At 50.8% G+C, this 27931-nt stretch overlaps 1 protein-coding gene across 4 annotated transcripts in view; it reads right to left on the bottom strand.

Annotated features, from left to right (window-relative positions):
- The window catches only part of nAChRalpha6 (nicotinic acetylcholine receptor alpha6), a 295193-nt gene that overhangs the window by 177538 nt on the left and 89724 nt on the right, over positions 1-27931 (bottom strand). For all 4 annotated transcript variants that reach the window (XM_025304355.1, XM_025304356.1, XM_025304357.1 and 1 more), the window contains exon 4: positions 22832-22876. In XM_025304355.1, the coding sequence (XP_025160140.1) occupies positions 22832-22876 (45 nt within the window). The remainder of the gene's footprint in view (positions 1-22831; positions 22877-27931) is intronic.

Genomic DNA, 27931 nt, shown 5'->3' with positions numbered 1-27931 from the left:
GAGTTTTCCAGCGCGTTTGAGACATTAATTCGCGTATTCGAAACGTAACGTTCCCGAGAGCTTCGCCTATTTTAACATAGCGTTTGCAACTGGAATCCACGTGGATCGTTTGAATTCGCGAAATCGCTCCCAAGTAGACCCTGAGAGATTTGCGAAAATCGTGTCTCACGTGGTCGTGTCACGATGCTCGTCTCCGATTGGAAAAGGAGCAGTCGGACATCCTCGCGCGCGCGAGAGAGACACATTTAGACGACGATTCTCGCACACGTCGCGCGCTCGCAAGTTCGGCAGCGAAATTGTCCCGGCTCGCGAGCGCACGATAATACTGCAATTAGAGGCGGCGCTTAGAGGGCCCGCACGTTCTTTGCCGGAACTTCGAAAGCAAGCGCGAATTAGGGATAATTACTGCTGAAATTGTGACGTTGTCGGCTGAGTGGTCCTACAGGACGACGAAGCGGAGCGGAGCGGAGCTGGGGTTGAACAAAATTCTGGATGCACGTGGTAATTAAGGATAATTGCTTGCGAAACGTTAACAGGATCCGCGTAGTATCCGGCACGCCGCGCGGACGGCCGCGGAGCGCCTATGCGAAATTTTGGATGCGGCAAATTAGAGGCGGCCGCCGCGCGCCGCGGCGAGACGCGAGAGGAACCTTTAGGAACCGCGTCGGAGCTGGGCCGATCCCCAGGACATTGGGAACCCAGACGCGACGATGGGTCTCATTCGCCGTTCGATTGATAACAAGTCATCCGGCCGGTTAGTTTATTTAACGCGCTGCGGGTGTTACTCCCTCGCACGCGCAAACCGGTCGCGAATTTCCGGTCGCGCGATGTTCCTTCGGCTATCGATCGGAAGGCGCGAGTGCGCGCTCGCGCGCGCGGCGCAAAACGCGTTCGCGAACCGAAATATCCGCAGGTACTTGCCATCACTGCAGCGCATTTGCACGAAATCGCAGCCGGCAGCTTCGATGGCCGCTCAGATGGCCGGTACACGCGATGATTCACATGCACTTTTGCCGATCGCCGTCGGCATCGCCTCGCGCGGCTCTCGTTGACCCCTGAAGTTCATTTCCCACTATCCCGCGGCGCATCCGTGTGCCGAGGAAACGGCAGAACCTGCGTGTCCTCTCCTCGTTCGATCTCAGACGTTGAACCTTCGACGCATGACGCAGAAGAAATCGAGTCTTCTCGAAAGCGGCCCTTAAAGCGGCCTAAAATTAACCTGCGCGAGGAAATCTCTTATCCTGCCGTCTTTCGATTCTGCACGAGCCGCGCGCGTGTAGCCAATTTCTCTGCTATAAGATTAAATAACTCGCGAGAGAGAGAGAGAGAGAGAGAGAGAGAGAGAGAGAGAGAGAGAGAGAGAGAGAGAGAGAGAGAGAGAGAGAGATATCGCGGTTTCAATTATACCGCGAGCGATACGGAAGAACGGGCCGGCCGCTTTTGCATACCGGCGAAATTGCGAATATACCAGCCGGAGGCGGAGGCGGGGGCGGGGGGGGGGCGGGAGGGGTGACCGGCGAAGGGCCATGGACGGAGCCTCGGCTGTGGAGGGCTCGAGCTTTTCAGCGAGCTACCGGGCCGCGCGGCGGGGAGTGCCGCCTAACGAAGGATTTCCGCGGAGAACGGCAACAGCGGCGCCTGGTAATTGGGGGGACTTTGCGTCTCGGATTTTCAGCTGACGCCTTGCGAGCGTCGCGACAACTTCGCGGGCGCGCGCGCGTGCGCGCGCTGCACCGTGCGAGAGAGCGCGTCCCCGCTAATTAATTTCTGCGCGAAACTCCACCGCGCACAATCTCGATGAGCGATTACTCGCACTCGCCGCGCACTTTCGGCCGCTGCTAGTGCGCGTGCGCGCACGCGCGCCCGCGAACGTGTTTACTTGATTACCGCGTGTCTTGAGGCGCGCTTCGCCGACGCTTCGGCCCGCCATTCATCTCTGGGCGAATAATTAATTCCGCCGTAAATTGCATCTCCGGCGGCGCGGGACGACGGTTTAATTTCGAGCTCGTGGCTCGCATGAATTTGCGATCGTTTAATCGCGATCATTATCCCAAGGCGAGCCGGCGAGTTAGCTAGCCTGGCTAGCTAGCGGGGCGGAGGGCGGATCGGCGAAATGCGAATCGTAAAGTGGAAGCAGCAATTGCCGCATCACGGTACGGGGAATACCATCCGCGGGAATAAAGCGCGCGGATACAATCGCGCGAGGATTCCTCGCGAGATTAAGAACCGTCGTGCAAAGAGCGCGCGCGCGCGCGCGCAGCGGCCTGTTCGCGCTATTCTGTTATTGTTTCATTATGTCGAGCGTGTGTAAGGTGCGCATCAACGGCGGCTTCGCCGAATCGCGGAATTAATTAAATTTAGAGAGCGACGCAGTCGTTCCTCCCCCCTTCCTTCTCCCTCTCTTCCTTCGCCGCCGCCGGCGGACAATTCGTTTTCTACGAATGGCGAATCGAACGCGTTCTCAGAACAATTTCAGAAATTAATTGCGTACCTTGGGTTCTTCCCGGAGGAAATTATCGGGATTTATCTACGAAGTACCGTCTCACCTTCGTGCCTGTGCTGTGTCTGTATTCGTGTATGTGTATGTGTGTGTGTGTGTGTGTGTGTGTGTGTGCGCGCGTGCGCGCGAGTGAGATGCCGGTGGGCCGGCGGACTTTTATTTACACTCACGCGGACGCGCGCGCGCGCGCGCGCGCGCGCTTGCGTGAGAAGCGCAACGTGTAACCGTAACCGACTGCTGGAAACGTAATTCGTTAACGATTACATCTCGCGAGCGATTACATCTCGCAGTCTCGTAAGCAATCGCAATAAATGCGGGCGAGTGCTGGGCGAGTTCAAATCGCGGGCTTCGTATCGACGGGCTCAAAGCGACAAACGCGATAAACGCGAATCGTAAAAGCACGCGGAAACGGTCAAAATTGCAAACTCGTGCGCACTGCGCGCTCGCGCGTATCGCCTTCTCAATTTCATCGGAGTGCAATTGCCGTGCCCTCCCTCGCCATTCGCTCTCTCCTCCCCGCGGCGATGCATCAAAGTGCAACTATAATCTCGGAGAGCCATCAGCGAGTGCGGAGGAACTTTCGCGGAATATAATATGTACGTAGCAGGTAACGGAGCGTACGTTTATGTACGAGGCACTAATCTGCAAGTGGAGCTTCCACCGTCAGCGTGTTCCTCGACAGGAGATATGAAGAGAGAGAGAGAGAGAGAGAGAGAGAGAGAGAGAGAGAGAGAGAGAGAGAGAGAGAGAGAGAGAGAGAGAGAGAGAGAGAGATCGAGAAAGAGCGAGTAAGAGAGAAAAAGAGAGAAGGGGAGAGAGAGAGAGAGAGAGAGGGAGAGAGAGAGAGAGAGAGAGAGAGTTCTCCCTTGCTTTCATGTCGAACATCGGGCACGAACTGGCGTCCTCCGCCGCTTGTCAGCGACGGCACCGACTGAACTTTGTCCCGAATTTTTACACGAGCCGATTCTCCACCAAGCGAGACCGGCCTCTCCCTCCCTTTGTTCAAAGTGTCATTGTACTGGTACCGTTTGTTGTCCCATGCGGGGAAACGCGCGTCTTCCGCTTTCAGTTTTCTTGCCGCGAATTGCGCGGCAAGAGAGAGAATGAGCGAGAGCGAGAGAGAGAGAGAGAGAGCGAGAGAGAGAGAGAGAGAGAGGGAGAGGGAGAGGGAGAGAGAGAGGAGGAGAGAGAGAGAGATTCTCCTCTTTCACCGAGATCCGCGTTCCTCTTTTCGCGCGAAGCACCATGAGCCGCCGCCGTCGTCGTCCGTCGATGTACTTCGCGGAAACGCGGGATAATAACTTTCAACTCTCGCGGGACAAACATATCGCGCGTGCGCGCGCGCGCGCGTGTGTGTATGTGTGTGCGCGCGCAAATGCAGTCATGCGTGAGAGCCCCGGCATGCCCCAATTTTTTATGCGGCACGCGGCACTGCTTTTAACCTTTCGCGATGAAACAGATCACAAAGGTTATCCCGTCGGACGAGCAGTAGCATTTCATTCGCGCCGGACGTCCAAGTCGCTTTACGCGCTTTAGGCGGAATTGCGTTACAAAGAGCGGCCGGGAGCGCGGGGGAGGAGCGATGTGAGAGGGTGGAAGAAGCAGGACGTGGCTATCTGTGAATAATGAATTCCGTTTCGATTCCTCGCGAGATATTACGCCGGGTCGGATCGCCGGGGCGCCAGATTAAAATCTGAATTAACATTGTAACGCCCGGCGAAAATCTGTCGCTGTACGGAAGACGCATTGTCTTTCAAACAGGCCGGCGGCGGCGCGATTCGCGTCGATAACTCGACGGGCGTTCGCGACGACACTGCTGTCCTGATTTTAATCAGGCTAAATGATCAGGCTTCTCCCCGCTCCTCTCTCTCTCTCTCTCTCTCTCTCTCTACAAGTTCTCTCGCTCACAATTAATACGACGCGTTAAATTGCCCGGTCGTGAAAGCTTCCGCGCGACTCGGCGAGGCCGGCGAATTCGCTGCGGAAAATACAGTTTAAAGGCTCCGCGCGAGAATGTCGCGTCTCCGTGGCCGAGGACGACTCGTCGAGATGGGTCGCATAGTACGTCGCCGATAATCCGCAGCGGCAATCACACGATGAGGCGCATCCACGTGGAAGAATGACAGAACTATTCGCGGCGAGAGGGAGAGAGGGGGAGGGAGCAAAGTCTCGAGACTGGAATTTCGTGGTGCGGAAATAAAGACGTTCAAAGTCCCCTTGCTTCCTCGTCGTGCAGGAAGAAGACGAGCAAGAACAAGAAGAGGAAGAGGAAGAAGGAGATCCGCCGCTGTCTGTTTTCCACGAGAGACCGACGTTGGCCCGGCGATGGCTGCGGAGGTGAATCCCGAGCGTAAATTACCGCTCGCGCCTGACGTATTAGACGGCGTTCGAGTTAATTAGAAGTCACCAAGGCGCGGCACACGCGTCTCACTACGCGGCCCGTCATCGTCGGGGACACACGATGATCGTCATCGATCTTCGCTCTCCACGCTCGTCGCTAACAAGATACCGGCGACGAGCTGGAACGAGTACCTGACTCTGGGCGTTCTTGTCGTTTAAATTCCTTGGCCTTTAAATTCTTACACTTAACCCTCTGATGTGAAAAATATGTACATCTCTTTTATTCCTTTTTATTACGTCAGCCGCTAAATACGAGTGTTTCAACTTTCATCACAGAATACACGCGATGCTCGTCAACATACGTTTGATATACAGAGTGTCTTAAAAATGCCGGATAACCCCCGGATAACTTTGCGGGATCAAGTTTTCATGAAAAACTTTAAATACAAAAGTTGTAGAAAATTGAGTAACGGACTTGATGGTGACCTTGGCCATGACCTTCAAGGTCATTTGGAGGTCAACTTGCGCTTTTTAAATGGGAACCCTTATTTTTCATCACATTGTTTTTTCTCCACCGATTAATCTGAACGACTTTTGTCTAAAGCATTCTTTTATTCGCCTGATACTTTCTCAGATATTTGAGGAAAACTTGATAACTTTTTCAATATTTAACTTACGGTATCTCGCTAATTATTTGTCGGAAGAAAAAGTGGTACTAGACTTTCTCGCTTTATTTAGTCTCAAGAATATATTGTTACAATAGCGCCCTGATTTTTGTTAACCTACTGACTTTTGGAAATTTCAAAATCATCAAATTAACAATTCCGGTATTTTTAAGACACCCTGTATGTGAGCTCGAAACAACAGGAGTGTCCAGAGACTAGGTGTGTTTTTTGGCAGCTTCTGGCTGATTTGTCTCCATTCAAGGACGACCACGGATTCCCGTCTTCTGCGTCTCGTTATTAATCAGGAGAGCGACGGTCGGTCCACGTCCTATCGTTCCACGTCCTCTCTCGCAGATGAATCTACGCTAATGCCGACCGAGCGTGACGGATGTGTGTACGTATGTATGCACGCTTACGCGTTGGACACGCACTCGCAAGGATCATCGAGTGGGCGAGCGGTGTTGCGCGCGATAAAGTCAAGTCACAGGGAGCCACAGGGTTAATGCGAGTGCGCGAGTGCACTTTGCGGAGATTAGATAGGTGGAAGGACACGATTCCGAGTAACATCGCTTCCTGCGTCCTTGCGCGCACTACGTACAATATACGCACGCATACACACGCGTACGTACGTACCGGGTGGCTCACGTAAGGCTTAACAATTTGATATCCTGTAAATTGCGCGCGATTAAATGTAATCGCGAGCAGAATTAATTTCCACTCTGGTCGCAAATCTCATAGACCCGAGGGACCCTTAAATCAGCGTTGAAATGTGCCCCGGTTCATCTTTCTCGAAGGGCAGAGCGGGATCACCTGAAAGATTCAAGTGGACAGTCCTCAGCAGATCTGACTGTCTGATGATGACAATCCCATTCTTCGCGGTCAAGACGTACACTGAAAAACAAAACGGTCTCGACAGCTTCTTTTCCAGTGACATTGGTCATTCGTCTAGTTGCGAATTTAAGAATCACTGCTTAACCAAACTGCGCAAATCAAAAGATCGCGGGTCTCTCTCTCTCTCTCTTGCGCAAGTGATTCTCAAGTTTCACAACTAGACTAGTTACTAAGGTTTGTAAAAAAAAGAAAAAAGAAAACTGTCGAAACCGTTTTGCTTCCTAGCGTACACATAAAGAATGTCGTATACATAAAACTATCGCATACATCAAGTCAAACTCGGAGAATTCTCCGCCAGTTTAGTTCTCGACGCCGCGAAACTATCAAGCGGTATAAAAAAACGGCCGACTAGTCATTTCGCGTAAAAACGAGTCAGCCTACGTTCAACGAGATACGTTCTGCATTTGCAACGCTGAATCAAACTACTGAGAAACAATCAAACAATTCGCCCTGGCGTGCTTTTCAACGCGCTGAAAAACCGTCCGGTAAACGGTAAGTAAATCTTCGTCTTTCCGGGCCACCCGGTATACGCAGCGCGCGTACTCCAGACACGCCGTCGTCACGGGCACCGCCCGGGCGTTGATAATCAGCCTCCTCTGCGGAGGATCGTCAGCATTGAGTCGCCTCGAACTTGAACCGCGCGCTCGTCGGCGCGCTAAAGACGAGCTTGCATTACGCTACGCTACGTTACGTTACGTTACGTTAATTTGTCAAAGACGAGTGCGCGCATCGACGGTGAGCGCGACGTGAGCACCGACGAGCGACGCGCTTGTTCGCGCGTGTCCCGCGAATTGCTGTCGCTTTGTAGACACAGGTGTACGCACACACGTACGGCCGCGTAACAATGACGAAACCATCGTTTCGCGGTGTCTCGCGCTGTAACGCGAGTGTTTCTATCGTGTCTACATCGATACGCTCTCTCGGCCGAGTCAACTGGAAAAGATATGAAGCGATTACATCCCGTTAGCAAATGCACTGCTGAAACTTCCCTCTCTCTCTCTCTCTCAATTTCTTCCTGATTTTGAGGGGCCCGGGGAGCGAAGGGGGCGAGAAGAAACGGCCGATCCCGAAGACGATTGTCGGTCGCAGTGCGCGATCTCTCTCTTCTTGGGCGTACGAGGTTTCATCGAAAAGTAAGGAGAATTTTGAAATTGCTGCGCGCGCTGTATCTTGTCTATTCAGTTGATTCTTTTTTCGTGCGTTGGTACGTCACTACCAGTGACGTACGCGTCAATTGTCAGGCAGCTGCGACGCTTGGTTTGCGTTTGGCGAGCGAATGAGCAAGACGTACTTCTCAGTGTGTTTGGCGATTTTTGATGTGGCGAAGTCAGTCGGATCAGAGAGCATACCGCTTTGTTTATCCAACAGTTCTTGGCGAAACACAACACAACGTTGTAACGCCGCAACCATCTTATTCTCCAGACATGGCCCCCTGTGACTTTCTCCTATTTCCCAAACTCAAAAGGACCACGTTTTTCAACGATAGATGAGATAAAGGCGAAGAAAGCAGATCCAGGTCAAGACGATACCTAAAGCCCGTGTCACACTACGGATCGAAGATCAAGGATTGCGGATTGGAGATTAGATTTCGACAAATCAACGAACTTCGGTCTTAATTTGCTTTATTCCGATTGGTCAAATTTCAATCTTCAATCCGCAATCCTTGATCTTCAATCCGTAGTGTGACACGGGCTTAAGGAGGCGTTCCACCAGTGTTTCTCAAACTGGAAACTACGTTGGCATAAGTGTAGTAATATCACAGGCGGGCTACTTTGCAGGAGATGGGATAAACATTGAAGATTAAATAAATACTTTCCGAGAAAATTAAAAATTCTCGTTACTTTTCGATCAAACCTCGTATGTATAATATATAAAACAGCGCGAGATAAAATTTCGGCTTTGCGTCCCACGCGACGCCAATCGTCCTCGACGTCGCGGGCAATTCGATTAACCGGAATCGCCGTACATTTTCGTTCCCGTTCGTTTCCGACTCTCCCCGAGGACATTGCTTAGAAACACATAAATCAGCCTATCGCGCTAGTCCTTCGGAATCTCGTGCGCCGCGGGATCGTTTATAGCAGCTCTCAAAAAAAAAAAAGAAAAGGAGAAGGAAGAAGGAGAGGAGACGAAGGTAATCGCCTCCTGAGGGAATATTTACGCCGGACTATTTGTCCGACTGACGATTAACGGTTAATCCGTCTATAAATCGGGCCGCTATCAGCGGAGATGCGATATATCGGCTGTCGCCTTGTCAGAAGAAAGAAAGAATGTCAGACAACTGACGGCGATGATTTTTACAAGAGTTACGGCCGCGGGTCTGAATTCGATCGCATCTCGCGGATTGATCGACCGAGCTTATACATAGCAAGTAGAACAAACTTAAAATTACTCAGACATACCGCGAATCGGAGCGATACTTCAGTATTACGACAGACACGAACAATTTCAACGTTAACTAACGTGACAGAGAAAATGCTTCACTCCCTTCGAGAACGAGAACTCTTGCGAGAACTTAAGAGTCGAAGACGGGACGCCGAAGAGGTCTCCCGATGCCACGCGAGATATTTAAATCATCCAGACGCGTCGAACGTGTTTCCTTCGCGTTCGCACGCCGCTCGAGCGGCCGGCAAGTCGCAAGCAACGTCCAATGAATTTTTCGTTGCGAGAAAACTCGACCACGAGTTGATCGAGGAATTAGCGGCGGGAAATTGCAGGAAGCGCCAACGCGGCCACGTGAGAACGCGCTTCTCCACATAATCAACCGCGAAGATCACACACGCACACACACACACACACATACACACACACGAGCGCGCTTGCTCCCTCCGAGGATGCAGTTTAGTGCCTCGACCGGGCTATAAACGTAATTCACCGGTGCTGGCAGTCGTTACAAGAATCAAACGGAGTTACCCCTCGCTAAGCGAGTGATAAACGCATCCTTCCGGACGGCCGTGTATTATCGGTGTCCTCTAGAGGATGCTGAACAACGTCGTCGATCGTTAACCGATAGCCGGATAAATAGGCTCACGTCGACATAAACATGCTGCCGGCGATTGGCTTTTTGCTGTTCTTTGTCGAGCCCCGGCTAATACATAACCGAGGAGATACCGATCCGCGATTTTATGGTTCCGTTCTTCTTCTTCTCGCTTCTCTCTTTCTCTGCCTTTTTCCCTTTTTCCACAAGACGGAAGAATCGCGCGGAAACGGCCTCGGATTTGCATCCCGGACGGACCAGTTCACGCGGCCGCCGCCTAAAGTAATTAATCCTTTGTGCCCGGAATTGCTTCTATTAAAATCTCCATCATCGGAAAGTTAATAAAAAAAAAAAAAAAAAAAAAAAAAACGAGAGGAAATACACAATGCATACACACGAACGATGATATGGAAAACCATTCAAAAAATATGGACAGCGTTATCAGAAAACATACGAGGCAAAATCGGCCTTTTCGATTAATTAAAACAATGTATGTATAATTTTCTATGAAAAAAGAAGCAAAAAACTCGCTGGTCCGCGACTGTCCGATATTTTCAGTTTAACTTAGCTGTCCGTCATCTCATTCAGTTCGCTTCGTACGCACACACGCGCGCACACACACACACACACACGCACGCACTTGGTTGACGCGCGCTCGCGATATGCGCCGCCACGCCGTCGCATCGCGCGGCCAGAGACGTCGGCCAGTTCTGTCTGGTCATTTGCAAATATTTCATTATTCATAGTCGCGGATGTAAAACGCGAAGCGAGCGATTTACGGCGGCGATCCCGCCGTCGCGAATATCTCACGCGCATTCGACGAATCGGACGGGTCTACGTAGCGCGCGCGCCGCGCCGTAAAAGCTTTCGGCCGCGCGATGATAAATCGACCAAGTATGCAAATATTTGTCCGAGCGTAACTTGCCGAGCGTATTTTTCATCCTTGCGCCGCCGCGCCGGGGCGGAGGCTGGGGCTGGGAGGGGAGAGGGAGCACCCCCTCCCCCGACGACGAGTAATGCTGATGAGGCGGCGGCCGATTTATACCGCCCGCGTGAAACATTTTCGAGACCCGCGACGCAACGAAGCGCGATTCACGGCAGCCGCGCCTTCGCGCCGACTTGTTCCACTGCGCGCGCGAGGGATGTAACGAGGAATTGGCGCGCCCCGAGGAAGGAAAGGCGGGCGCGAGACGGAGAAGGGGAATTCTGTTAACGAGAATACACGGCGAGAGTAAATTTTTGCCGTTCTGTTTCCACCTATCCGCTTACCGAAACGAAGCGGAGGACCTTTAGTCGCGGGAGCCTCAAGAATCTGCGCTCGACTGTTGAATACTCGCCGTGTTAAACTTAAACTTCTATGCTGCAGAAGCAACGGGATTTGCATACTACCGTCGCTTATTTCGCCCGGTTACGCGTGAATATGCATGAGCGTTCCCTTATTTTTACGGAGTCCGCGCGATCATCGACTGTATTCTCCGATTCCGCTCTCGCGCCGCGCGCATTACCGCGTTTACTCGCGGAAACGTTTTACCCGCTGCCCAAACGCTGCCTCCTGCTCGCCCGAAAGGAAAGGGAGAAACAACCACCAAGACGGAAAAATTTGTAAATTTTACAATATCGTAAATATTACAATATACGTGTTAAGAGGCGACGTTACGCAACGTTGGCTCGCCCGGGAAGCATTCGGGCTTTTTACCGCGCTATATTTTTCCAATTCATTCCCCCTCCCTCGCGACTCGCATTTCAATAGCGCGGTGTAATTAACGCGGGCCGATCGAGTCCTTCATTATATATACGTTTACCGGGGAAAGGCCGGAATTAATTGAGGTAGCCTTATCGCCGTTTCCATTCCCGCGCGCTTACCAACACAGAGAAAGAGAGGGGGGAGAGAGAGAGAGAGAGAAAGCGGCCAGTTCACAATGCAACGGCGCGTCTGCCCGAAATGAGACTCGAGCTTCTTCAACAAAGATTACGAGGGCGCGGTCGTCGTCGTCGTTGTCTGCCTCTCCCCGACTTTCGCCCGCTAATTACCGGGCCCGGCGGGGTTCACAGGGCGCGTTCTCGGCGCGGCGGCCAATCAAAAGTCCATCAAACGAACTTCCGACTTAATCGCCCAGGGAATGAGTTTACCCGCGTCGCGGAGACCCCTGTCCCGCGGTTGCGCCCGTCTCGCACATCGCGCCGCCGCCGGCGGCGGCGCACGGTGAATGCGGAGCGGGCCAGGTCGACGAAACAGTTGGCCGACGTTGTAATCGGAGGCGGTCGAGTGGGAATTTGCGACAGCCCGGCGGTCGCCGCGATAAGAATTCCTGCTACTAAAACCTGTTGCTGCCGACGCTGCTCTCGGTGCCCTCGCTCTTGCCGGCAGCAATTCGACGACTGGCGACGACGGCGCGGGCGGTCGAGCGGGGCCGCCTTGCGCCGTTTTCGGCGCGATGCTGAAAATGAATTCGATATCCAGCTCACACCCGCATCTCCGTCAGCTCAGCGCCGCGTCGGCGCACGTCTGATTTATATTCCGGAACTCGCCGGGGTCGTGTGTTTGACGCCTCCCCCCTCCTGCCCCCTTCTCCCTCCCGTCCGCCTGCCGACGCGCCGGAACTCTCGCTCGGCCACACTGGGACGCGCGCGAGAAAAGGGGAAAAAGAACGGCGGCTTTTGAATTTTCCCGCCGACCCGGTGCAGCTCGAAACGCCGATCTTTGATAGCCGGGCCGAGCTATCAAATCGATGGCGGAAGGATACCGCGCGCGCGCGGGTGACACTTTTGTCAGCTTAATTGAATGACGTTTCGAGGACGCCTGCGAATGTCGACCTGGATCGCGACTGTGTATTTTTGTTGCGAAAATCTCAGTTTATTTTCACTTCTCCGGGCATACCGCGCCCGTATTTCGATACTGCATGTTCGATTGCTGCGAATAAATGTTTTCGGGAATATCGCAAAGAGAGCAAGAGAGAGAGAGAAAGAGAGAGAGAGAGAGAGAGAGAGAGAGAGGGAGGGAGCAAGGGAGCTCGTAAACATGACTGGCGGACGTTGTGTTTACGTCACTTCGCAATGTAAGCGGCTCCTGCTGACTCCGCGATCAATTCGTTCCTCCGCGAGGTTACGAGAATAAGTAGCTACGCGAAGAAACTTTGCGAGCGCTCAGCGAGACGGGATACGATTCGCTCGCGAGTTCGCTCGCAACTTAGCTCATGGTTTCCTCCTCGCCGCGCAGTTTAGCGTGATGGGAGGAAAAGATGGTCGAAGCGACTCTATCTCCTCCTCCTCCTCAGCGGGTTCGAAAATCGGAGCGCGTTGCCGAGAGAGTGCTGCGTTTCCGCAGCGCGCGCGCGCGCGCGCACATCGACTAATTACGCGAGTATGTCAAGACTCGTCGCGGCGGCGGCGACGGCGGTGGCGGCGGAGGGGCTTTTCGCATGACTCGCTTGTGTTAACGCGAGAGCCTCGCCATGAAGAAGCGGGAAATGAGAAAGCGCGGATGAATAGCGCGCGCGTGTTCCGGACCGACGCGCGGTTTCTCGCGAATGGACGAGCCTTATTGAACGAGCCACGATCGAAAAACGACAAACCGCGTCGGCGCGACGCCGGCGGGCCCTCGCAAAACGTTGAGCCGTTGTAACGTTGATTAATTATTTGTGATTAACGCGCGGCGCGCGTTACGCGGGACGACGGGCCGCGAGCTTAACGACAAAGCATAACAGCGCAATTTCGCGACACCCACCGCAGGAATACTTGATAATGCGGCCGGCAGAACGATGCCGTTAACATGACATTAAAATTTATCGCCGGCTAGGCGGAAATTGGCCAAGGGAATCGTTAGGGGGATTAATGTATCACCGGCGTGACACTCGGCGATTCAAATGCCGCGAAAACCATTAACGCGCGCGAATTATTTCGCCCGGCGCGATGGGCGAACGAGTGCGTGAATGCGCGACTATATATAACACCAATATCCGTCGCCGCAAATATGCGTCGCGCGAGCGGACGCATTGTTCGCCGAATCGCTCGCACGCGCGTTTCTTCGCGTCGCCCTTCGCGTGTGTCTTCTCTTCATTCATTCGTGTCGACCGCTCGCAAAGCGCGAGGTTATTAAGGGGGGGATCACATGCGGAGCAGGCCGTTTTCAAGGCTATCTTTGTGAATTTTTTTTTAACAGAAACGGTAGGAGCAATGGACTTGAAATTTTCGCAGTGTGTTCATTAATGTTCAAAGTATAAAATATATTTCTTACTATCTATATGGAAAGTACACGCGAAACTTTAAACGCGTTTACCTGGAAACACTATTTTCTTAAACTGTCGACACGATTACGCAAAAACTATATTGAGTCGAATAACTGGAAATTTTTACGCAATATGCAGCAGATATGTAGTTTTCGCCCCTACCTTGAACACTGTTATATTTTATTTTATTCATTCATTTAAATACGATTACAAGTTGAAAAGAATTTCGTTTCCGATACTTTTTTCTTGTATGATCATTATTTTTCCAAACTTGGCTTCACTGCCTTCATTTTCATTCGCGGGCTATAATGGGAACCGTAAATTTTAAAAAGTTTTCTCATTCTTTGGTTTCGGAGAGCAGTGAGAGATTCGGAATTATGTCGACAGCGAACACAGAGACTCGCAAACGGATGACTCTATTTTTATCTATAATTACAAATTGGATCGGTTCATGTGATTCAATAAAATTTATTTTATATTTTGAACATTAATGAATACACTGTGAATATTTCAAACCCATTGATCTAACCGTTTCTGTTAAAAAAATTCGTAAAAATACCCTTGAAAACGACCTGCTCCGCATGTAATTCCCCTCTTAACGGCACAGCGGTAGAGCTACGTACCTAAATATCTCAATTATCTAAACATCTAATGTCTCAGCCGAATATCGAGATATCGAGACGCTCGACTGCACCTGAATATCGTACCTCAGCAAATATCCCTGAGACAGCTGCAGCTCATCAATTAATAACTCCCGAATAAAAGGTTGTAATTTTGATGAAATCATTCAATTGGAAACCGCGACGAAAGGCACATTAAAGAGAGAGGGAGAGAGAGAAAGAAAGAGAGTGAGAGAGAGAGAGAGAGAGAGAGAGAGAGAGAAAGGAGAGAGGAGACCCCAGAACATTATGTGAGGTGCGCGCGCGCGCGCGCGCGCGCGCGCGAAATCCGCTGTAATGGATGGTATTTCCTTGCGCGCTCCTTATTTTAATTTTATTCACCGCTGTTCCACGCTCCCGCGCTCTCGCGTTTGATGCGTCTACCGCGAATTCTTTATGACTTATAAATCGCGGAGCAGTGACAGGCGGACGGAACGGGAGAAAAGGAGAGAAGGAGGAGGACAAAGAGGCTGAGACTGTTAAAACGAAGCGCGGCAAATCCTCTCCTCTTTTACCGTGATCAAGGAATCGCTTCTCTATTGTGGCTTCTCCTCCGCGTGTCGGTGTATATGTACGTATATATGTATATACATATATATATATATATATATGCGTCTGTCAGCCCGCCGAGGAACGCCCGGGACGTAGTCTGATTTAGCGTGATAAATGGATCCAGGGATTTTTACCGATTCCTTCCCCCTTCTCAGCCGGCAGCGCAGGAGGACCCGTATAATGCGATCGCCGTGGCGTTTCTACCTCGAGATTAAAAAGCTGAAATTACTATGCCGCGAGATGAAGCCGCCCGCGGATATTCCATTAATTCTCTTCCGCTTTCATTATGCTCCCCGAGAATCTTCCCACCGCGATAAGGACGATAAGAGACTGACGGACCTCCCGAGAGAGACGCGATATCCGTCTGTTGTACGCCGATTATCAGTCGCGCGCGTAAACACGCGTTCAAAATTCTACCGAAGCTCGCTTGAACTCGGAGGCCCGTAATTAACAGTCGTCACTTGAGACTCAGAATCTGATTTCCCGAAATCTACGCAAGGTTCGAGATATCCGACCCAAAGAACGGAAAATCCAAAAGTTTCCCCCGTGTATTCTGCGATCTGCGTTTCGCCTTGGACTTTTCCTCCCTATCCTTATAAATTGAACGCGATGGCACTTGGTACAAAGATAAGATCTCTTATTTGATAGCGTAAAAATCCAGGTCAGACTCCAAATTGAGATTCGTGTACCTCACGGTGAGGCAAGTTTCAAATCACGACTATTAGTACGCAGGTCTGAATGTGCTCTTTCTCTCTTTCTCTTTCTCTCTCCCGTTCCTCCCCCCCCCCCGCCCTTCTCCGACTAGTACGCGCGGTCAAGCTTTTTTCTTTGCGGCTTTGAAGAGCCGAGAGCTCCGACAAAACGCGAAGCAATTAAAATTTCCATAACCCGTCCCCTCTTGCGTATTGACATCCCTTTCGCCGAATCGTCTTGCAGCCGCTGAGACATGTCTATGACAGAGCGAGCGAGGGGCCGCCATTTCAATTTCAAACGCGCTCGATTTTTCTTTCTTCCCCCGGCCTTTCTTTTTCATTTTTTGTTCCCGCGGAACGCTCCTCCGCAATTGCATATCTGCCGCGCAATCCGGCGTGAAGTGTGGCTGCGCAACAAGAGGCCCAGTGAACCGAAATTGCTAGCTCTCGACGTTGAATATCGAATGAACGCCGAGAGAAAGATGTCGAATGCCGCCGAGATACGGGCCCGATTGAAAGGGCAGAATGGGAGAGAGATAATTATCGGCACTTTCGCATGGTTCTCCCGAGGGTCGCGCTTTCAGAGCTCTCTCCATCTCCTCTCCCTGTCCTCCCTCGTCCCCTCTCTCTCTCCCTCTCTCTCTCTCCCTCTTCTATTTTTTCCGCTGCGACGCATTCACGAGAGCATTTATCAAGATAAACTTTGATGCCGACCTACGCTTGATTTACCGACTCCGAAATTGGTTCCCAGAATTCCCGGACTCGGACAACGCACGCTGAAAGCCGGAAAGTTCGCGTTGACTTTGGCGCGGAGCGCGACCGGCGATCGCGACGGGGATATTTATCGGCCGTTGAGGCTCACCCGGAAGACGATCATTGATTTGTCATCGGTGCGTTTCGCAATCGCAATCGCAGCGACTGTCATCCTCATTGACACGTCCGCACGTGCAGCTACGGCGCTCGAGCCGTAAGCGCGGCCATTGGAGAAAACAGCGGCCCGTGTAAACTACAAGCCCGCTTCATTTCCGTTCTCGTGATCCGAGTTTTAATTTAATCCTCCAAGCGCTCCGCTTTCTCCCTTGCGTCTGTCTTCCGACTGCCCCGACCCGTCCCGGTGTATATTATCCCGCGCGACTTGGCTCTGAGAATCATCCGCTTCCTTTTCCGAGTGCACCTCGGCCCTCCCCCCCCGCCCCCCCGCGACAAGCCGTAATCGCTCGTAATTCCTCCGCGAAAACTCGCCGGACATTTTCCAGAGCGGGCGGACTGTCGACGGACTTTGTAACGCGATCGGTGCGCGCATTAATTCTCACGCAGCCGCGGGCGATAAGTAGAACCGCCTCGCGTTGTCACGGCACGGAAGCGTCGAGGGAGAAGAGACAAATATCGCAGCCGCGCGCGGATTCCAAGTTTCTCACCGACTGCGCGCTGCGTTTCCAAGACTCGTCGGAAAACGCAAAGCGCTCGCGACAGTAGTCTAATAAGAGCAATAATAATAATAACAACAACAACAACAACAGTGCTTTATCGGGCGCTCAGATTGTAGCGGAAGAGCTGCGCGCCCAGTTACGAGCCACTCAGCTCGTAGCGCTAAGCCGAGCAAACAGCTTCGCGGCTGATATCATCGCCGTGCCCAGAGACAGGGAGGAGGGGGGGGGGTGCAAAGAGAGAGAGAGAGAGAGAGAGACGAAAGGGCTCTCTGTAATATAAAATAATACGCCGCATCGCGGCACGCGTACGTATTTGCTCCGCGAAGGACCGTTTTTTTCAGCCACGTTGCTGCTTATTACATGCAATTGGAGTGTCTCTCTCTCTCTCTCTCTCTCTTTCTCTTTCTCTTTCTCTCTCGCGTGCACACACGCGTGCGCAGCCACGTACCGCAACATCGTGCGCAACGTCATCATAAGGTATTCAGCACACGGACCGTATCAATCCCGTTGCTCTTCCACGCCACGGAGGGACGGTAACTAGCTGGCTGCTTCCACACACGCCACTTCTACTCGGTTGCTCGCGACGAAGCGCGCGGTTGATCTAAAATGCCGGGGTAAAACGAGGGAGAGAGAGAGAGAGAGAGAGAGAGGGACTCGATGTAGCAGCGGCGACACGACGTTCCTCTCGCGCTGAAACGTGAGTGTCACGACAACGTTCTCGGCTCCGTACATTTTAACGCCGCTACACATCGCGCCACCACACGCGAGCGACATGTACGTACGTGATGATGGTGGCGGCGCCGTGGGGGTGCGCGCGTCTCCACCCTCGCTCGCTCGCTCGCTCGCTCCCTTCGCTTCCTCGCCCGCCGCGCGGCCCTTTGTGCTCGCGCACGCAAAAGGGGACTGATATCGTCGCTGATCTCGTTCCCGGCGAGTCAAGGATGCGCATGTGTAATTATTTGGACACTTTGTCGCGCCGTGTCGCAACTATGTTATGCCCGGCAATCGAGCTCGCCGCTACGGAATCTCGACGTGTAACACTACGGCCGCCTCTCCCTTCGTGTATGTGAGTGGCCGAGGGAGGCACGGAGGGAGAAAGAAGGGTAGTACGAGGGTACGGGGTAGCTTCTCGTGTTTCCCCCTCGTCGAGCTATTCGCCCGCAACGTGGGTAACGCGGAGGCACATATTGCATGAAGGTATTTCAGAATTATCGCCACTTCTCTCAACTACGGATACTACCGGGGAGGGTATACCGGGAAAAATGGTGAACGTGTTACGTGCTCGAGAGGCGTCAGTCGCCTTTATCTTGCGAGCCGGCAGCGCGAGCTTCGAGGCGTGGATAAATAAATGATGTATCAATTTAATTTCCAGTCGCTCCGGCGCACGCGAACCCGAGACATTCAAAGCTGAAAATTAGACGGTACTAAGAGGGAAAGAAACCGCCGGCTAATATCGGGCTTTTATCAAACGCAAGAAAACTCGAGCTTACCGAGACGGTCGGAAAAAGCTGCGGATAAAATACCACTGCTCCGGAACGGTATAAAATAAAGCGATAAGAGTTCAGTTGGATTGTCGAGCGGCCGATTAAACTCGTTTCTGTCTCGGGATTCGACCGTCCGAGACAGGAGAAAAGGAAAGAAAGCAAGAGAGAAGAGAGAGAGAGAGAGAGAGAAGACGCGATTTCGCGCGACCCTCAGGATGAAATGTTACCAAACGACTCTCTAATTGAGCCTGAAATCAAGGCGGTGTAACGTGTAGTGACGTGTAAACCGATATTAGAGCCTTATTAAACGACGAGCGCGGCGCGCTTAAAAGGCGGCCCGCACGGTCGATATATTCGCCTGTCGCGTGTAGATTCGGGACGTCGATTAATATTACCTCTCTCGATCTGCACGGCGCGCCGCGCCGCGCCGATATGAATTCGTATGAGCAAAGTGCATTATATTATTAACCCAGGCTGGAAACCGCAGCTGCGTATCGGCTATCTGTCAGTGAATTATTCAACGGGCCGAAAGAGCCGGCGCTTGATAAATAACAAATTTTATAAGAGTCCTACTTGTGTGCGCGCGGCCGTCATGTTTTCTCACTGATCCGCGCGCGCGCGAGCTCTATGATACTCGACATTGTTGTCGGCGGCGATGCGGGACGATCGTACGACGCGGAGAAATCACGTGTCTCAGTCATATCCCGGGATAAATAAGGGATGCCGCCGCTGCAGCTCCGCCGCCGCCGCCGCCGCCGCCGCCGCCGCCGCCGTGTATGTGCATATATATGCGCGTTTATCGACGGTAATAGCGAGATAACGTCCGTCATTGCGCGAGCCGTTAAATACGTTAAACGTGTTATCATAATGCATGCGAGGCCGCTGCCAAGTACTGCTCTAAAATTCCATTTAGCTTAGTGAACTCGCAAGTTTTAATTGACTATCTTAAAGGCAGTTTGCGCGCGATGAGCGGCGCACCGTCTTCGCTGCTGAGAAACGGGGCTAACAATTATTTATCCCGACTCGAACTTCAACAATTTGCCACTCTGGCAGCCGCATGTATGTGTGTCAGCCGCTTCTTCCTCTTTCTCTCGACGAATTTTCGCGACGTCTTCCTTCCCTTTTCATGAGCGAAGACGTCGCGAAAGTCTTCTTGCGTCCTTCTTGCGATTGGACTGACGCGTCACGCTATGATTGGTACCTTGCGCGCGAGAACGCGTTCGTCTGAGAGCGCTCGAGGTTTGAACGAAAATTTGGTAGACTCGAAATTTCACGAGAGAGAGAGAGAGAGAGAGAGAGAGAGAGAGAGAGAGAGAGAGAGAGAGAGAGAGAGAGAGAGAGAGAGAGAGAGCGCGAGGGAGCGCCACGCGCATTGTGCTAATGAATCGACGGCGAAGAGTCCTTTACGCGTTCTCTCTGTCCTTTGGCTCGGCTCTCAATATTACCGAGAGAAGGATTTTACAGCTGTTTGTAGTTTTTTGCAGCGCAGCGACTGGCAGAGCGAGTTGAGCAAAAGGGGAACGTCGTAGGGAGGATACAATTGCGCGCGCGGAGGCTGCGAATAGACGAGGGAGTCAGAAAGGAGCGGCAGAGACGTCGGAACGAAGAGAGAGAGGAAACAAAAGAAGGAAACAGAAAACGAAGATGGATGCGTCGAGGTGAAAATAAGAGAAACAAACGACAAGGAAGGAGAGAGGGAGGGAGGGAGGGAGAGAGAGAGAGAGAGAGAGAGAGAGAGAGAGAGAGAGAGAGAGAGAGAGAGAAGTTTCTCTTCGACGATGAGAAATCAATTCCTCAAAGACAAAATGAAGTAGCAATAAACGCGGAGGGGATGATATCGACACTATGTGATGTACGGACGAGATAAGAATCACCGAGCGTCGGCGATGACGAAAGAGAGAGAGAGAGAGAGAGAGGGAGGGAGGGGGAGAGGGAGGGCTCGAAATCTCAAATTAATCACGGCCGGGATGTGCAGCGGCTTTTTCGAGGATCATGAACTCGCCTGCGAAAGGCTCGCTGCGAAAAAGCCCGGCCGAATTATGCAGTATCTCGTTTTCGCGCAAACACAGCGCGCATAATTAATCACCGCGCGCTAACCGCATGAAAGATAATTTACTTTGCGGGCTTTAATGTATCAGCAAGCGACGAACACCACACACACGCGCGCAGCCGTCGTCGGTCGCGCGCACGCGGAAAGAGGCAACGGTCCAAAAGAAACGATCTGACAGGAAGGAAGAGAGGGAGGGTAAGAGGCGGGTAAGGGGAGGGACTCGCGTTGATACGGCGAAAAGCACACAATCGCGGAGCGCCGGCGACGAGGAATCCATGAAATTTGGACTTCTCCGAGACCTCCGCGGCGATAAATGTGAGAAACACGATGCGCATTCGCGGTTATCACGGCGATCGATGATACACGCCGAGACAAAGACGAACATTCGAACGTTTTTTCCGGCCTGATATCGAGAGAAGAGCGGAGGATCACGGTAAAGAGGCGGACGAATGCGAGGAGGAGCGGAGGGGGGACCGCAGGAGAAATAGCGACGGGCGGCTTGCGGCTGCTGCGAGTGCATCGTTCTGCTTTCTCGATTTTCTCCAACAACCCTCGTCCTCGTGCCAACCTACCTACCTACCTACAGACCTACCTACCTACCCACCCGTTCCTTCTTCTTGCCCTCCCGTCTCTTTTCTCACACGTCTGCTCTCTCTCTCTCTCTCTCTCTCTCTCTCTCTCTCTCTCATGCTCTCACTCGCGCGCCGTGCCTTTACCTTTTTTGCATCCGAGGGAAACACAGGGAGAGAGCACCTTTTCACGGAGGTGAAGAAGGAACGGTTGTCTGACGCGGATGCCGCTCGCCCACGATATGCACTCTCCGTTATAGGCAGACGACGGTGACGAGGACGCTGACGACGACGATGACGACGACGGCAAAACGACAATAGCAGCACCGACGACGGCTGCACCCACCGCCGCCGTACTTTCACGTTTCTGATCTACTGATTGCTCACCCACGCGATCCGTCCGGTAATATACCGGTAAGTATAGCGGGGGAGAATCGGTGAACGGTTCTGTCATGCACGAGCCGCTCTAGCACGACCTGGCTGCGATGCTTGGGCCGAGATCGGGTGAGATTTTCGCCGGATTTTCCCGGGCGACGCAAAGTCCCCCAACTGGCTGTTATTAAATACGATATTAAAACTGTCACAAACCGCGCGGCGTTCGGTTCGCTTCACGTTGCGAGAGTCAAAATTCGACGCGTTCGTTGAAAGTTGAGCTATTAGCGCTAGTCGGAAGTCGTCATCTAGCGCTGCGATTTCAGAGAGCGCGGCCGGACGGGGGAGGCTCGCGCACAGAGCTCGGCGCGATGCGGGGATCGAAATAACGAGATTCCTTTGAAATTTGCGCCGCGCTGTGGCAAATGCAAAATAAAAGAGAAACGAAGCCGCGGAATAGAATAATTTCGCGCGGGCGTGCAGCGACGGGACGGTCGATTAACACGTCGCGGGAGAGCCCTGTCAGAAATTTCTGCGGAAAAACGAAACTTCCTTTTCCTCATCTAATTCCCCCCCCCCACCGTGCTCTCCGTGCGCGAGAGCCGCACGCTGAAACGTAATTATCGAGCATTACCGGATACAATGGCCGAATTTTCCCCGCGTCATTTTTCCGTCCCCGCCCCCGCCGCCCTCCGTCCGCCGTCTTCGCGCGCTCGCCGCGATGCGCGCCGCAACGCGGCGGGTGTATTTTTTACCAGCAATATTATAACGCAGTCTCGCAGATGGAAAGACCGCGGGCGATGGCGGAGTAAGCGGTGTGCAGTTATTGATTTCCTGTTAACCGGCTGTTTCGCCGGCAGAATTACCGCGGACGCATTTTTAACGTGCCATTTGCTGCCAACGCGCTGCAAGGAGCGAACGTGTCCGTTCGCGAAGCGTCGTACTTCCCCGCGCGCGGGGAAGCAAATATTCGCCGGCAATTTACAAGTTCGCGCTCTGTGTGAGCTCAGTTTAATTCTTATATTCGCTGCCCAGGGAATTTCCATTAAGAATACAGCACACGCACATATACGCACACACGTGGCGCAAATAGCACACGTCGGTAATGGATATCAGCCGTTATCGTGTGTGTTTGTCCGTGTCGAGAACGCAGAGCACATTTTTAGCGAATGACGCTCGGCGAGAATGGAGCGCGAACGATTTCGCGCGATACGCAACGGAGCAACATTACGCACCGTTTATGCGCCGTTCGGTTGCGCCGCGGTCGCGGTAATTTGCGGGATTATGTTGCTCCAGAGATTCAGCGCGCGTGAAATTTTGCGGCGGGGCTTAACGTCGATATAAGTATAACATCACTCGAGGAAGACTTCTCTTTAGAGAAATTCGTCGAGAGAAGGAGGCAAAGAAAGGACATTTGTTCCACTCACCAGTTTCAGCCACGCGTTGGTCGTGAGTATTTGGTTCTTTTCATCCTGAAACAAACGAAACGATCCATTATTTCACGCGGACATAACGAGGGAGTGACGCTGCGCAGCTTACCGCACAAAATTGCGACAGGTAACACTGCGCAGCGCAGCAAATTTCGAAATTATCACGCGTGGAACTGTTTAAAAATTTGCACGAAATTTTCTCACGGGCAGAGCCGCGCCCGTTCCGCTCTCGGCCGTTTCATTTACAGTTTCTACTCCGACGCTTATTTTTTTCATCCGCTACTCTGTTACGTTATTTCTCTGTTTACTCGCGGGATTGTTATGGCTGAATGTTGATGATTCATTTGAAAATGATATTAGCAACGTGTTATCGATACATGCAGGATACGGTGTGGGGTGTTTTCACGATTGGTTTCGATTTCATGTTTCACGGCGACCCTTTAAATTTCTGGCACGCCCGCTACTAACGAACAAATGCCGGCGCACATGTCAGCGGGGTCAACGGCCGCGTGGTCGAACGGCCAGCTGACATAACGCGGCGGCGGTGGAGGGAGGGGGGAGGGGGGGAGTCCTTGCAGCGACTCGCGCGTTACGTAAACGCGCGTACTTCTCGCAATGGGACGCGGACCTGCTTTCACCGTCGCTTTCGCGTCGTGTAACTCGGCAGGTGCCGCTGATTCGCTACAGAATGGCGTCGAATCGATCGACTACACGCTCCGATATCGATCGCCGATGTTCCCTCGCCCTTTTGGAATTCGCTTTGGGAGTCGCGCCGGCTCGGAATAAAAGCCGTCGGAAAATGCTCGCACGCTCCTGCGACGAGAATACAGACTCGTGAAATAATGATTTATCGATGAAATTAGATTACCGCGTGCGACCGCCTTCAGGCTACGGCGGAAATTAGTCGGCGGTGAGCACTTCGAGAAATCTCGAGATTGGATATGGATCGGTGGCGTCGTAAAACGCCAGTTTGCTGTTTCTAATGGGCATAAAGAACAATCAGGGATGAGAATAATTGCGGCTTTTCCGTCGGATTTTGACATTTCCGCGAAACGGTCCAAGCCATCTCGCGAAATTGTCACTGCACTCTCGAATCGGCTAATGAACTATTTGTTTGGCATTTTTACGTTTAATCGGGACCTATTCTACTTCTCTCTCTCTCTCTCTCTCTCTCTCCCTCCCTCCCTCCCCCTCCCCCTCTCTCTCCCTCTCCCCCTCTCTCTCTCTCCCCCTCTCTCCCCCTCTCTCTACCCCTCTCCCTCTCTCTCTCTCTCCCTCTCTCTCTCTCTCTCTCTCTCTCTCTCTCTCTCTCTCTCTCTCTCTCTCTCTCTCTCTCTCTCTCTCTCTCTCTCTCTGTCTATCGGCACAGTTCATATTTTCACATATCTATTTCAATATTAACACGCGGACCCGCTCGGTACGAGCAAACAGGGCGGCAAATATTTATTCGCAAAATGAATGAACGTGTGATTTAACCTCATCTATTCGCCCAGTGATGCTCACCAGCGTTTCTACACAAAAGTTCTCGAAACCGTTTCAAAAAAAGAATTCCGTGCTCACCGTGCTCGATGCAGAGCAACTCGCAGATAACGAGACGGCTGCTGCACGCATTTAATACGAGCCTCGAAGATTATGAAAAGATGACAAGGAGGGAAAATTAAAATGTATCAGGACTGAAATTCCCCAGAGTGCTAAAAGGTTGCCTCACGCAGCGAGAAAGTGACAGCCGATGACTTCGGCCGACGAGTGCGCGCGGATAAAATTTCCGGCAGTGCCGCTAAGAAGATCCAACGAGTCGTGAGCGAAGGCGGAAGCAACGACGGGAAAATGGGGGAGTCCAAACGTGAGAATTCCCGCCGAAAAGATAAGCAATAACCGCCGACCGTAAACGCTCGCTCGCGCCGAGTCGACGGAACGCAGAGCCGTCCTCTCGTCTTTGCTCGATGCAGTCGCGAGTCTCGAAATGCTCCGCGAGAAAACGGGCGCGCGTTTTCACTGTCGTTTGGCGCCGGCGAAACGAGCTTCGCGTTGCCTATAGACAGTCATGTTAATTGAATTCGTTACTCATCATGCGCATTTCGTTCCGGCCGGTGGCGTAATCGAGGTGTAGAGTTTTGGAAAAAAAGAAAAAGAGAAAGAGAGAGAAAAAAAGTCGAGTGGCGCGCTAGCGGATAGATGTAAACATTTTTTTTTCTTTTTCCCCAAAAACAATCGCTCGCGCAGCGACGGGACGACGAATGGAAAAGTGGGATGTGAGCGTGCGCAAACGCGTTTTTCCTATTGTTTGTTAAATCGATTAAAATTCGTTACGGTGCACTTGGACCGCGGTCGTATCGTGCGTATATGAATATTTCGCCGCTTACATCGTAACTGTTATAATTTTCGAGCGATTACGCGTGGCGAAATCGAACGAAAGGATCACTCGCAATAACAGTCCGACGTGGCGTCACGTCGTTTTCTCCGCGTTGCCGGAAAGCCTCGTGTATCTGCGGGTTATGTCCACACAAGAATTTTTGTTTCACCCGGCCGATAAAACTCAACACCCAAAAAAAAGTATTCTATTTGTAAAGTGATTTTTCCATAGCCTAATATTCTAATTCTAAAAAAGGCGAGGCCTTTTAAAGAAAAAGGATTCGATAACGCAATTTAAAACGAACCATTCATCTAAAGTTTATTAGATATTATTCTGTTTTCCTCTTATTTCAAGAGGATTTCCTCTTACATCAATTAATTTTCCTCTTGTATGAAAAGGAATATGTTGATTTGAATGTCGGCTTCTTTTATTCAGTCATATTCTAACCTCCGGACGTGAAATAAAAATAGACGAAAAAATAAAAATAGAAAAACGAAAAAATAACCATATACTTATGGGTCAGAATATTTGGAACGTTTTTATAAAAGATATGTGTGTTGCTGTAACATATAACGAAGTTCATTTACCCATATTTGGTCAAATGCAATTTATAATCTATTGCAAGAAGTTGAGTAATATATTCTTTCTTTTAACTATATGTCATACAACTGATTATGATGAACATCTTTGTAGCTATGAAGTACATAATAAAATTGATTGGAAATTTATTTATTATGATGATCTTATTTCATTCGTGCCTACTTATTGTAGAACTGGAGCTAGAAGTACATCTATATATATATATATTACTTTTTGCTATACATTATAATAATTTGTTTAAATTAGCCAGTAAGCATAAAGTACAGTAAGAATGAATAATAATCCTCTTAAAAAAGATTAAATAATCTGTGTATAAGAGGAAATTTATATTAAAATCAATAAAATTTGCATTATACATATAACATATATAATCCCTCTAACTTTAAGAATAATGTATTTACAGGTTGCGTGAAAAGTTCGCGGAGCGGCATTTATAAGTAAACGGTAGAATTATAAATTATAGTCGGTTATATAGAATCATTCTTCAGATGAACCTAGGTTAGGTTTCATTTCCATCTGTCAATTCTTTCTGTATTTACAAGCCAATTGAAGTTGACATGTCAGTATATTTGTTTGCAATGGAAAATTTGAATCAGCGTGCAGTGATTGAGTTCTTTGTTAAAAAAGGTTTAAAGGCAATGGAAATTCATTCCAAGATGGTAAATGTGTTAGGGGAATCTGCTCCTTCAAAAACAATGGTTTGTAAATGGGCACTTGAGTTTCAACATGGTCGTACAAGCATTGAAGACGATCCACGCAGTGGACGTCCAAAAAGCGCATCAACACCAGAAATCATTGAGCAAATACATGTTATTGTTTCTGAAGATCCAAGTGTGACCAGGCATTTCAGATGAACGGGCACGGCATATTTTGCATAAAGAATTACAAATGAAAAAGGTGTTTGGAAAAGTGATGCCGCATACGTTAACGATTCAACAAAAACTCGCTCGAAAACAAATTTCTCAGCGTCATTTGGATCGTTTTAAGAAGCATAAAACCGATTTTGTGCGTCGTTTTATAACTATGGGTGAGACTTGGATCTATCACCATAATCCTAAATTGAAACAGGAATGTTTACAGTGGACTGAAGCTGGATGTTCAGCTCCAAAGCGAACAAAGCATGAGAGATCGGCAAAAAAGGTTTTGGCATCAAGTTTTTGGGATGCTAAAGGGATTTTGTTAATTGACTATCTGGAAAGAGGTGAAACAATTAACTCTGAATATTATTGTAACCTTTTGGATCAATTGGACGTAAAAATTCGTGAGAAAAGACCTGGTTTGCAGCACAAACAAATCATTTTTCACCAAGACAACACACCTGCTCGCACAAGTGTTTTGTCAATGTCTAAATTCAATGAATTGAAGTACAAATTGCTTGATCATCCACCGTATTCGCCAGATTTGGCACCCAGCGACTTCTGTCTGTTCCGAAACCTGAAACAATTCCTCCGTGGAAAGCATTTTTTGTCGAATGAAGAAGCTATAGCAGCCGTAGAGGTATATTTCGCAGACCTTCCAGAAACACACTTCCGCGATGGAATAAAATTATTGGAGAGCCATTGGGCCAAGTGTATTGAAGTTAATGGAGGCTATATTGAAGAATAAAATCATTTTTAGAATTTGGTATTCTTTATTTCAGTTTCGCTCCGCGAACTTTTCACGCAACCTGTATAATATTCTCCTCTTAGTCTTAGAGGAATTCTCTTGAGGCCATATAAAAGAATAAAACCCTTTAAAATTTAGATAATCCCGTTTCTGAAATTACCTTGTTTTTTGGCGAATCATATACGGGGGGGGGTGGAAAACTGGGAACAGTTGCATAGCTGAATACTCGCTGAGTCGCGCGGAATCGTTCTCGCCCATTTCGCATCGCGCATGACTCGTAAGCGAGCTTGAGCGACCGATAGCTGGACGAAATGCGCCGCCGGAAGTTCGAGGGGAAGGAACGAGCCCGAGTCATCCCGTTCGAGCGTTTTTCCGATCTCTCGTCACGCCGAGATGTAAGAAATCTTATTGGCGAGGACCTTTACGCGCGATCCAAGCGACGGCAGTATGGCCCAGCGCGCTTCGCCTGTGGTCACCCCTTTTCTCGGCGCACTTCCGCTTCCGCCGACGCTCTTTACGTACGAGTAACACGGACGCGT

This window comes from Harpegnathos saltator, unplaced genomic scaffold (assembly GCF_003227715.2).
Source record: "Harpegnathos saltator strain DR-91 unplaced genomic scaffold, Hsal_v8.6 scaffold60, whole genome shotgun sequence".
NCBI lineage: Eukaryota > Metazoa > Arthropoda > Insecta > Hymenoptera > Formicidae > Harpegnathos > Harpegnathos saltator.
This window is presented reverse-complemented; position numbering and strand designations above follow the sequence as displayed.